Genomic DNA, 12,349 nt, shown 5'->3' with positions numbered 1-12,349 from the left:
ATGGATGGATGGATGGATGGATGGATGGATGGATGGATGGATGGATGGATGGATGGATGGATGGATGGATGGATGGATGGATGGATGGATGGATGGATGGATGGATGGATGGATGGATGGATGGATGGATGGATGGATGGATGGATGGATGGATGGATGGATGGATGGATGGATGGATGGATGGATGGATGGATGGATGGATGGATGGATGGATGGATGGATGGATGGATGGATGGATGGATGGATGGATGGATGGATGGATGGATGGATGGATGGATGGATGGATGGATGGATGGATGGATGGATGGATGGATGGATGGATGGATGGATGGATGGATGGATGGATGGATGGATGGATGGATGGATGGATGGATGGATGGATGGATGGATGGATGGATGGATGGATGGATGGATGGATGGATGGATGGATGGATGGATGGATGGATGGATGGATGGATGGATGGATGGATGGATGGATGGATGGATGGATGGATGGATGGATGGATGGATGGATGGATGGATGGATGGATGGATGGATGGATGGATGGATGGATGGATGGATGGATGGATGGATGGATGGATGGATGGATGGATGGATGGATGGATGGATGGATGGATGGATGGATGGATGGATGGATGGATGGATGGATGGATGGATGGATGGATGGATGGATGGATGGATGGATGGATGGATGGATGGATGGATGGATGGATGGATGGATGGATGGATGGATGGATGGATGGATGGATGGATGGATGGATGGATGGATGGATGGATGGATGGATGGATGGATGGATGGATGGATGGATGGATGGATGGATGGATGGATGGATGGATGGATGGATGGATGGATGGATGGATGGATGGATGGATGGATGGATGGATGGATGGATGGATGGATGGATGGATGGATGGATGGATGGATGGATGGATGGATGGATGGATGGATGGATGGATGGATGGATGGATGGATGGATGGATGGATGGATGGATGGATGGATGGATGGATGGATGGATGGATGGATGGATGGATGGATGGATGGATGGATGGATGGATGGATGGATGGATGGATGGATGGATGGATGGATGGATGGATGGATGGATGGATGGATGGATGGATGGATGGATGGATGGATGGATGGATGGATGGATGGATGGATGGATGGATGGATGGATGGATGGATGGATGGATGGATGGATGGATGGATGGATGGATGGATGGATGGATGGATGGATGGATGGATGGATGGATGGATGGATGGATGGATGGATGGATGGATGGATGGATGGATGGATGGATGGATGGATGGATGGATGGATGGATGGATGGATGGATGGATGGATGGATGGATGGATGGATGGATGGATGGATGGATGGATGGATGGATGGATGGATGGATGGATGGATGGATGGATGGATGGATGGATGGATGGATGGATGGATGGATGGATGGATGGATGGATGGATGGATGGATGGATGGATGGATGGATGGATGGATGGATGGATGGATGGATGGATGGATGGATGGATGGATGGATGGATGGATGGATGGATGGATGGATGGATGGATGGATGGATGGATGGATGGATGGATGGATGGATGGATGGATGGATGGATGGATGGATGGATGGATGGATGGATGGATGGATGGATGGATGGATGGATGGATGGATGGATGGATGGATGGATGGATGGATGGATGGATGGATGGATGGATGGATGGATGGATGGATGGATGGATGGATGGATGGATGGATGGATGGATGGATGGATGGATGGATGGATGGATGGATGGATGGATGGATGGATGGATGGATGGATGGATGGATGGATGGATGGATGGATGGATGGATGGATGGATGGATGGATGGATGGATGGATGGATGGATGGATGGATGGATGGATGGATGGATGGATGGATGGATGGATGGATGGATGGATGGATGGATGGATGGATGGATGGATGGATGGATGGATGGATGGATGGATGGATGGATGGATGGATGGATGGATGGATGGATGGATGGATGATGGATGGATGGATGGATGGATGGATGGATGGATGGATGGATGGATGGATGGATGGATGGATGGATGGATGGATGGATGGATGGATGGATGGATGGATGGATGGATGGATGGATGGATGGATGGATGGATGGATGGATGGATGGATGGATGGATGGATGGATGGATGGATGGATGGATGGATGGATGGATGGATGGATGGATGGATGGATGGATGGATGGATGGATGGATGGATGGATGGATGGATGGATGGATGGATGGATGGATGGATGGATGGATGGATGGATGGATGGATGGATGGATGGATGGATGGATGGATGGATGGATGGATGGATGGATGGATGGATGGATGGATGGATGGATGGATGGATGGATGGATGGATGGATGGATGGATGGATGGATGGATGGATGGATGGATGGATGGATGGATGGATGGATGGATGGATGGATGGATGGATGGATGGATGGATGGATGGATGGATGGATGGATGGATGGATGGATGGATGGATGGATGGATGGATGGATGGATGGATGGATGGATGGATGGATGGATGGATGGATGGATGGATGGATGGATGGATGGATGGATGGATGGATGGATGGATGGATGGATGGATGGATGGATGGATGGATGGATGGATGGATGGATGGATGGATGGATGGATGGATGGATGGATGGATGGATGGATGGATGGATGGATGGATGGATGGATGGATGGATGGATGGATGGATGGATGGATGGATGGATGGATGGATGGATGGATGGATGGATGGATGGATGGATGGATGGATGGATGGATGGATGGATGGACGGATGGATGGATGGATGGATGGATGGATGGACCGGATGGACGGATGGATGGATGGACGGATGGACGGATGGACGGATGGATGGATGGATGGGTGGGTGGGTGGATGGATGGGTGGGTGGGTGGATGGATGGATGGATGGAATATAAGAGCGTCCCCTTTGAAACGGGGTGGCAGCAGTAGCTATCATGCTCATTTTTCTCCCTATATCTTAATTATTATTTTAGATTGGTTAACTATACCATCATTCTATTTATTGAATTTTTCTTTCTACATTACTAACATTATGTCACTTTTCTGCTTTTAAGCCAGTCGTTTTTTGCTAGCTTCCACCGCAGGTTCATTCACCCGGCTACTGGCATCTCTAAACCCCAGAGCCTCAGGAAGAGTGACTGCGTCTGCATCAACTTCCGGATGAATACCATTATTCGAGTATAATATGGTTAATTGTTTCCGTGGATTTACCGCATACTGCACATGTGTCATCTTCCTTGTTAGATTTCTTTTTGTAGCTGCGTGTTCTAAGACACCCTGATCTAGCTTCAAAATGTAGGGCACTGCCCCTTGAGTTGTCAAACTAAGTTTCCTTCCTGACCACCGAAAAGGCAGCGCCACCCACTAAATAAAACAAGAGACACCCCAATGCTTCTCTTTAGTTTTTCAAATCAAAAAGTAAGGAGAACAAATCTTACTCCTGAATCAACACAGCAGGTATGTTTTGCCCATTGTCGCAGAGGCCATCATAGTAAGGAACTGCGAAAAGTTAATTTGCCTCCCAGAAACAGCCTTGAGACACTCGCTGCACACCACACACACCATTTCCTGCTGTCTTCCGTGGTGATCATCTCGGTGACCTGTTGCTAGCCTTGAGCTCTGCCACGGAGACAGCAACCTTACTCAGCTCTTGTCCAGTTTCATTTTCTTTCTATCTTAATAAAACCTTCTTTTAGTGCCTTTTGCCTTCTCAATCTGAACACTGCTCGTGTCATGTGGCAGTGCTTCCTTTCAAACCTCCTGCTGAATCCCTGTTTTAAGAGGGGAAGATTTTGAGCAGCTGTGAAAATTTTGTCATGAATGGAACAAATTGTTCGAATTGTGAATAGTAGAATTAATGACTGATTTGTAATTCTGATTACGGAGTGGTTTTATCAGCCTCTTACCATGTGCATAGATGTAAAAAAAAATTTGTGTAATGATCTGGCTACTCTAAAGACTTGGGCCTTGGCATTATTTAAAGCTAGGTTTATTTTTATTCTGAAACCTCGCCTTGTAGAGAGAGTTTCGAAAAACTAATACTTTTTAAAACACCCCACAGATACATTACTACAGATGGGACACAAGCAGACATGGCATGCCGCTGATGCGACTTATCTTGACATGTCTATCCTGTCGGCAGCCTCCTTGCCGTCGATTCCCTCGTGTGCCTGTATCCACCGGGCACATGCGCCAGCTGCCCCAGAACCTTCAACCCCTCTCACATATGGGGAACTAATGCAATACTTCAAATTAGAAAGAAAACGATACGCAGAACCGCACAAAGACCTCAGCAGACAGGAGGCAGTAACCTGGAGGAACATACAGGCTAGGACATTCCCAAACCTAGCAAAGTACCACAAAATCTGGCCCGAGAAATTCAAAAATAACACATGCACTGCATGTGGTGAAGTCTAGGACATCCTTCACATGATATGGAACTGCAAAGAGCAGTTAGAGAAATATAAAGCTCGAGCGCTCAGCCAAGCGGAGTGGGAGGCAGAGCTGGCCCACACGGGTCTCTCTGAGCAGCGCAGCCCGCTCACCAGTGCCCGGGAGGCAGCCCAAGCCAATGGTATCCTGGACTGAGGAAACCACCCACGCTATTCCGTTAAACAATTAAAGTTTACTCTCTCTCTCTCTCTTGACATGTCTAGCCTCCTCTGCTGCAATGCAAACCATCTCTGGCAGCAAACTGTTACAAATTGCTCTAAGTAAGTCAGCATGTGAAAGAAAGACGGAAGTGCTAAAATTACTGGTGTGTGGTTTACTGTTTTCAAGGAGATAGAGAAATGATGGAAGAAGTGTTAGTAGTCAGGCTAAACTGACCTGATCTTGCCTGGCTAACTTCCCACAGCCTACACTTTATCCTGCGAAAGATCAGCCTCAATCAAAAATAATGATTCCATCCTAATGAACTTTCATCCATACGCGCATCAAAACTTCAAAAGTGACATGCCCAACTTTCTTCACACAAGGCTGCAGCCAGGGCACTGTTACTCACCATGGAAAGAATGCACACTGAGAAATACCGAGATTGCGACATTTTTCATGAGATAAGTAAAAGAATATGCTTAAGCTCATCACACAACTTATTGCGCTTAAGCCTCAAAATTTTCCGATGAAAATTTTATTAAAGAGATACCTTTTTATAAAGGATTACAGACACCAAACTTTGGTGGCATTTTTCTTCTTGTTAATGATGCATAGGTCATTCCTGTATAGACCATTTACAGAAAGTAGTTCCACTCTTCCCTAACAGGTGGTGCCACTAGGACGTCCGTCATTGCCGCTCTTCGCAACGCATTGGCGTGCAGTGCGGACTGCTGCTGTGCATCTTGTGCAAGAATGCCGGCTGACTTTCAAACACCGCTGCTTTGATGCAGGTGTCATCTGTATTGTCGAAGTATTCTGCGAGGAAGTAGAGCCGATGACCCTGTTGTTTATTGGCAGAAGAACAGACGATGCTTGCTACATAAGGTGCACATCATGAGGCCACCATTTTTCTCGGAGGTGTATCACGAGTTCATGTTCCTTTCTGGGACAAGAAAACGCCTGTGAAGCGCCTGTGGAAAGATAGGCTATACCTCAGGCACCAGCTCATTTTAGCACCGGCAGTAGCCATGGGAATGTGAGAACGGCCCTAAGTTTTCTGAGGAGTTGTATATTGCGTCTTTGCACTACTGCCGCGTTATTTTCTCAGGGCATTAAGAAGTACCTTGCTATTAATGTCTATGCTATGACGTTGCTATTAATGTCTATGCAGTTATAAGAATTGATTGTGCAGAGAAGGAAAGTCAGTGTGGGCATTTCAGTGAATCTGCTTACTTTAATTAGGTACTGTTCCCAAGGATATGCGGGATCGAATCCCGGCCTCGGCGGCTGCTTTTTGATGGAGTCGGAAACCCAGGCGCCCATGTGCTGTGCGATATCAGTGCATGTTAAAGAACCCCAAGAGGGTGGGAATTTCCGTAGTCCTCCACTCATAGCCTGAGTCGCTTTGGGACGTTAAACCCCACAAACCAAACCAAACTTTAATTAGACAAGCACTGCTGTAATACATGTAATAACTGCTGTAATACATGTAATAACTGCTGCTTTTATGAAACTAATGCATGGGCCAATGATGAAATTTACCAGGATAACATTTTTTATATCCCCACTTGCTTGGGCTGCCTACTGTGGATTCTGAATTCCGGTGCAGTTTCTAGTCACTTTCGCCCGAGCGCAGGTGAACGCCGCTGAGCGCCTGATGCGGCCTTCAAGCAGCATAATAGTCTTTTGAAGCCAAGGCGTTTACAGGAGGTAAAATTATACCTTATCAATTGTGTAGGATTACATGCGCGTCGTATTGAGCAGTAAATATTGTCCACAATATTAAATGGTGAACATTCATAATGCGTCGCAGCTAGCACGGTCTGAACATGCGTTCGCACTTTGTGCAAGAAAATTTTAAAAATAACTTTGAGGGGATAATCAGTTTGTAATCCATTCAGTTTTACAGAAAATCACGTTTTCCACAAAGAGCACTAGAGAGGGAATTGTCGAAACCTTCTAGCGAATGCAGACAGTTAAGAGGACAGAATAAATGAACTACGTGGTTAAATTAAACATTTTTTAGCACCTACACATACTGTAGGCATTCACATGAAGTTCTTTTGGCTGTCTACAAGCTTGTTGCCTTAGCGATAGCGGGCATGCCGCACCGTGCAGCCGAGTACCAGCGCGCCGAAAGCCGTCAAACCAGAAAGCCCGCAGGCCGCCAATGGCGGAAGGGTCACGTGATCAAAATGGCAGCGCCCACGCGCTCGCGCTGTAAAGGGTCTATATCAATCCGCACGCAGTTTTCGCCTACGACCGCTAAATAATTTTTAATTGAATTTTCTGTTTTCACCAGTTTCGGTTTCAACAGCCGAGAGATGGCTGTGACATCACATTCATGTCCTGATGCGCGGCATGAAAAAACAGCAATATGGTCATTCTTCACTTTTAGTGATTCCTATTCTTGAGGCAGGCTGGCTTTACCATTGTAGTGAATTCAAACGACACAGCAATGATTACATCATTGTATTTTCATCCCTTGCATGACCTAAAGTGGACTGTGATGTCACAGCCACCGCTCGGCTGTTGAAACCGAAACAGGTGAAAAAAGAAATTAGTGTATAAATTATTCAGCAGTCGTAGGCGAATGTGACATGGTGATCCGTGTACAGTAATGTCCTAGGCATTATTACAAATAATAAAACACGATCCCAAAAATTAGGTGTCTATAGCATTATTAAAAAAGCACAGTATGGAATACTAAAACATGAGCTGTAAAAGCTAATTAACAGATATTTAGTACAGCGCTAGCATGATAACAGATTCAAGGAAAATTATGTTAGCATGCCGAAAGTAACTTACTCCCACAGGCAGTTTTAGTTTGGTGTTCCGAAATAGTTAAGAGCAGCCAACTTAACATGGAGATGAAAGGCTCTTTCTGAGTGGTTGCTACTACTGCTAACTTGCAAAAATATATTATTTCGCATCAAAATCTTTTAAAGCCAATTAATACAGTGACACTCATTAGCTGTCTTGGCAAGTGAGATTATGTGCAAATATGCACGTAAACAGAGTGGCGTTCTCTAGTTATAAGAATCAAACTGCCAACTGCTCAAGCAAGGATACTTTTCACCATATAGTATGCAATGCTAGAAATATTTTCGAAAATTTATTATAAATTGCTGAAATATGTAAAGCACCATCACAAAGCTCCAAATCTGTTTCTGTTAGGCCTCAACCAGTTATTGTCTGTTCTAAGCAGTTAGAGATGGGAGTAGCATGGCAGATAGAGGCTATGATGCTTTGGTGGGCCAAAATCGGGAGTAATAATACAAAATGCTGCAAACCATCTTCTTCTCAGTTCCCCAAACTATCATCCCAGATAACATAGATGCATGTTGACTGTCACACTGTTTCAGCCCTGAACTTCACTGTATTCGTGTCCCCTATATGAAGCAAATGCTTTGTGAAGGCACCAAGTACAAATTACTTCACTCACTCTTAGCAAAGTCTCGGCATTTCGCCATGTAAGATGTTCAAGAGCAGTCTTACTGAATAACCTCAGCGCAATGCAAAGAAAAGTATGCTAACGAGCAATGTTTCCTTAAATGCATGCATTACTGCTATTTCTACCGCAATTCCTTCATGGCTGTGTCTAAGGCATCACAGGCACTTTCATTTCCAATTCAGAATGTTTGCTTATAAACCAGGACCCGAATGAATGCCGCAGACACTTATTTTTCAGAATATGATACAGATGCCCCCACCAAGAGCTCCATACCAACTAACTAAAATCTGCAAGCCTTCTCTTTGCAGTGAACATCAATGTGGCATTATTCTTGAGTCTGCTCTCGCAGTAACGACTGCTACACTAGCATGCAAGCGAGTAAAGACAGCTCATGCAATAGTTCTGCAGTCCTTGCAACACCTGCATGATGAGAGCGATATGGACAGGCTTCATTTTCAGAGTAGTGTGTGACAAAATGCAGAGCCCGTTCAGACAACTGGCAGCAAATGCGATGTACGGCACAACCTGAAATAAAGCTCTTTTGCGGAAAGTTGAAAGCTGTGGGAAGCTTTTTCTTTGTTCCCTTCGCCTAAGTGCCAGCTGCGACGAACGCGTCAGCAGACGGCCTTTCTAATTATACCTCGCGACTTTCTTTTTTCTAGTCCAATAGCGCAATGGTACGAGGCCAGATGACAAGAAGGAACGAGGCACAGCTTTCTTTTTTCTCGTCATTTGTTCTTTAATGAGCGAAATCATAACCGCTTGGTAGACAGCTGCCACATTGCGCACGGCATTTAAGCCGAAGCAAACAGAGCGTGCACTACAGAGGCTTCCCTGCTGTGACGTACGTGAAGAGCAAAGAGGATTGCCCGTCTGAAAATAACTCCGAGAAATGAAAAACAAGCCATTAATCGAATGACCGAAGACTGGGAAACGTTCGGGTTGCGCTGAGATGTCCCGATCGCTAAACAGCACTGCAAACACGCATTCTGCTGTGAGAATGATGACGACCCTCGTCACGACACGGTCGTGTTAGATCACTCAAAAAACGCGCAAGGCGCGGTGGCTACCAGGTCCGTCCACCAGACTGCTGACGAAACGTAGCTTCGTTTGCTGCGCTTACGCGATCTGTTTCGAACCGGTCGGCAGAGTGGACGCCGGCCAGAATTCTAAGTCGCCCGAGGGATGAGCGGTGCTCGCTAAAGGAAACCAAGGCACTCATGGTTAGTTACGGAGACTGTGATTGCGAGCGGCAAGGCAGGCGGGCATCAACTTACGATGAAGCCGTCCTTCATGATGGACTTGCGACTGCGGATGATCATGGTCGCCACTTTACGGGAAACTTTGGCAGGCATGACGAGCGCTCGGTTCATTGGGGAACTCCGTCGGCGCTTTCACCGAGGCTCAGCAAGAGCCACGGATTGCACTTGCGAAACAAATATGATCGAGAAGACACTGGTGACACCTGCCGAAGGTGTCGCTGCGAGACGCAGGAAGACGAGGCGACAAGCACGACGCCGGCCACTCTTGTTCCCCGTTCAACGGTGCGCGGTGCTGCCGCTCACAGCTGTAGGCCTAATCTGCTTCGTCCGAGACGGCAGCTTCGGCGGTCACCCCATCGGCACGATGATGAAGTCATGGCTCGCTGCCGTGATCAGCGAGTCTGCAGGTTAACGAACCGGCGACCGGCACAGTTCACAGGTGACTGTAGATCCTCTAATGAGTGAGATTTTAACATGTTCCCGTCGATACCTGATTTTGTATACTGGTTGAAGTGGTCACCGTGGTCACCTGTTGATGGGCGAGGGGAACGGTAGCGATGACGAAATGTCTTGTTGTTTCGACCTTAAATTACTCAGAAGCGGCGCTGCTAACGTGTCACAAAACTCGGCGCCGCTTAACCAATGTTGGCGCTAGTTGCTTTATAAAACTTTTGGTTTCGGTTTTGTTTTTAGATTTATTCGGTAAAGCAAAGCGAACGAGGTTGCAGGTACCCAGTCATTACCAAGGCTTGTTGTCAGGCTCCGTAACGGTCCTAAAATTAAGGATTTCCGCTTACCATTATACCCCCAGAAATACATAAAGAGATTCTGTGGTGGCGCTAGCTCCGGCCAGGATGCAGGCCCGGAGAGAGGTAGACCGAGATCCCGACGGTCCCGGCAGCAGAGTTGACAGCGCGCTGTAGGGTAGTTCAACTAAAAAGTTAGCTGTGGTTTAGCTTGCGGTTAAACCTGGAGTTATGCGAGAGCAATCTGCATGGCTACGTTTAGGTTCGGTTTGAAAGTACAGATATGGCTTTTGCACATAGTAGTTTACATCTAGGTTTCAGCTTTCTTTATGCCATAGGGGAATCACTTCACGTATGACCACCCCTAGTCTCTCGTCGTTGATCATTCTCATTCGGGTGTAGAACACGTCTAGTGGTATGACCAGTATGACATCGTCTCTACGTCGAACTCCGGCACACACCGCCGTCACAACGTTCGAACGAACCTTCTGTCCTAGCAACTCGCTGTTATAGTTCGCCTAGTTCTACCAACTAGTTATCTCTCTTCTTCTTTTTCTTCTTCTTTCTTCGCTTTTCGGACAGGCACGACGAAATAGCGGGACTGTGGCCAATGCAGCACTAGTTACAAAGAATTAGTTGTGGCTTAACTCTGGTCAACCCTAGTTGAATTGCAACGGCGGAAGCTTCTTTTGCCTGCTACATTATTCCCCTATCACGCCCTGTCAGTGTAAGGTGCTACATTAGTGGGGACACTTAAGCTCATCTTTTAAGAGTATGACGCGAGAGCGTAAGCTACCAGCTCACATATATATAGTGAGGGATCGCGGGTTCGATGCTGCTGAACCGAATGTGGAGCGAAAGCATTAGCTGCGGGTGACCAAGCGTTCTTCGTCGTCTTCCTCTTCTCCTTCTTCGTCTTCTTAGTCTTTATCTTCTTCGTCAGAATTCTTTTTGGTCGGAATTTGTTTGCTTCGTCTTCTTCTTCGTCTTCTTAGTCTTTACCTTCTTCATCTTCTTCGTCTTCTCAGTCTTCGTCTTCTTCGCGGCTGTTCAAGATCAAACGTGGCCCTTCCTGGGACCACGCGACGGGCCGAAACCTGGCGCAGTATTGCTACCGCAATAAAATAGACTATGGTCCTACGTTGGCCCAACACTGGCATACAATATTAGCTGGCCTTGGCCCAAGCTCGGTCACCAATGTTGGACCGAGCTCGTTTCCGGTTACTGGTCTTAGACTGGCCGACCCAGTAGGCACCATATATTATCCCTATGTAGACCCGTCCTCCTACCTGGCTGGTCATACCTGGCTGACCTAGCCCCAGATATGGATATTAAGGTGAGGTTGAGGTTGGGCCAACCTTGAAGACAATGTCCGCCCTAACAATACAACAATGAACTGTCAGCCCGTGTGACTGACAGTTGAGAATGGTGACTCTCAGAATATCCAGCTAAGCTGAAACAAATACAATGACTCATTCTAAGAATTCTAAGCAGCAGAAGTCTAGCAGCAGAAGTCTGGCAGTAAACATAATTATCACAGGCATTTCCATGGCGACCAGGTTCACCATTACTATGCACCATTTTGCGATGTATTTTTGTAGGTTTTGTGGACAAGGTGAATACTACAAAACATACAACGTGAACTCATTCAGCAGAAGTGTTTGAGAAAAACGGTATAGTAAAGTATAGGTTCGATATGTTCTTTGTGTCTGCACTTCGGCACTTTGAGATGCCCGTCGGTTTGGCGGGAGACGTGTAGTTCTCACATAACGTGCGAATGCAGTGCACAACAAATACGAACAGTTCAAAATCCAAATGAAAGGCCGTGGGAGGCTTTGTCAGCTCTACCTGGTCACAAGAGCTCGCAAGCTGGCGGAATCCAGTGGTGCCCTGGACTGGGGTCGCCAACCGCTAGTCAGTCTCGGCTGAAGAGCGAAGATAAAAGATCTCCATTCAGTTAATAAAGTTTTACTCATTTATTCACTCATGCATTTATTTTCTCCGCAAACGATTCAAAATCGTGCACTTATAATAATTACTTACGCCTTCAATGACTCTAGCGCTAAGCATTTACACGGCCACTCGATGGAAGCGCTTCCATCGAGCGGCCGTGGCATTTACTTCGTAACCATGGAATCCTGCAGCAGTCGCTGAACTCGTTAAATACAACATATGCATATTCTTCTACAAGTT

General features: G+C 46.5%; 1 protein-coding gene across 1 annotated transcript in view; it reads right to left on the bottom strand.

Annotated features, from left to right (window-relative positions):
* LOC146180968 (solute carrier family 71 member 1) overlaps positions 1–9,990 on the bottom strand; it is a 66,115-nt gene extending 56,125 nt beyond the window's left edge. The window contains exon 1 of the mRNA XM_084576204.1: positions 9,426–9,990. Coding sequence (XP_084432330.1) covers positions 9,426–9,521 — 96 coding nt within the window. The 5' untranslated portion in view covers positions 9,522–9,990. The remainder of the gene's footprint in view (positions 1–9,425) is intronic.
* Positions 9,991–12,349: the final 2,359 nt, after the last annotated feature.

Source organism: Amblyomma maculatum, chromosome 8 (assembly GCF_055883805.1).
Source record: "Amblyomma maculatum isolate TAMU_Amacu chromosome 8, ASM5588380v1, whole genome shotgun sequence".
Classification (NCBI taxonomy): Eukaryota; Metazoa; Arthropoda; class Arachnida; order Ixodida; family Ixodidae; genus Amblyomma; species Amblyomma maculatum.
Note: the sequence above shows the minus strand (reverse complement) of the source record. Positions and strands in the feature narration are given on the sequence as shown.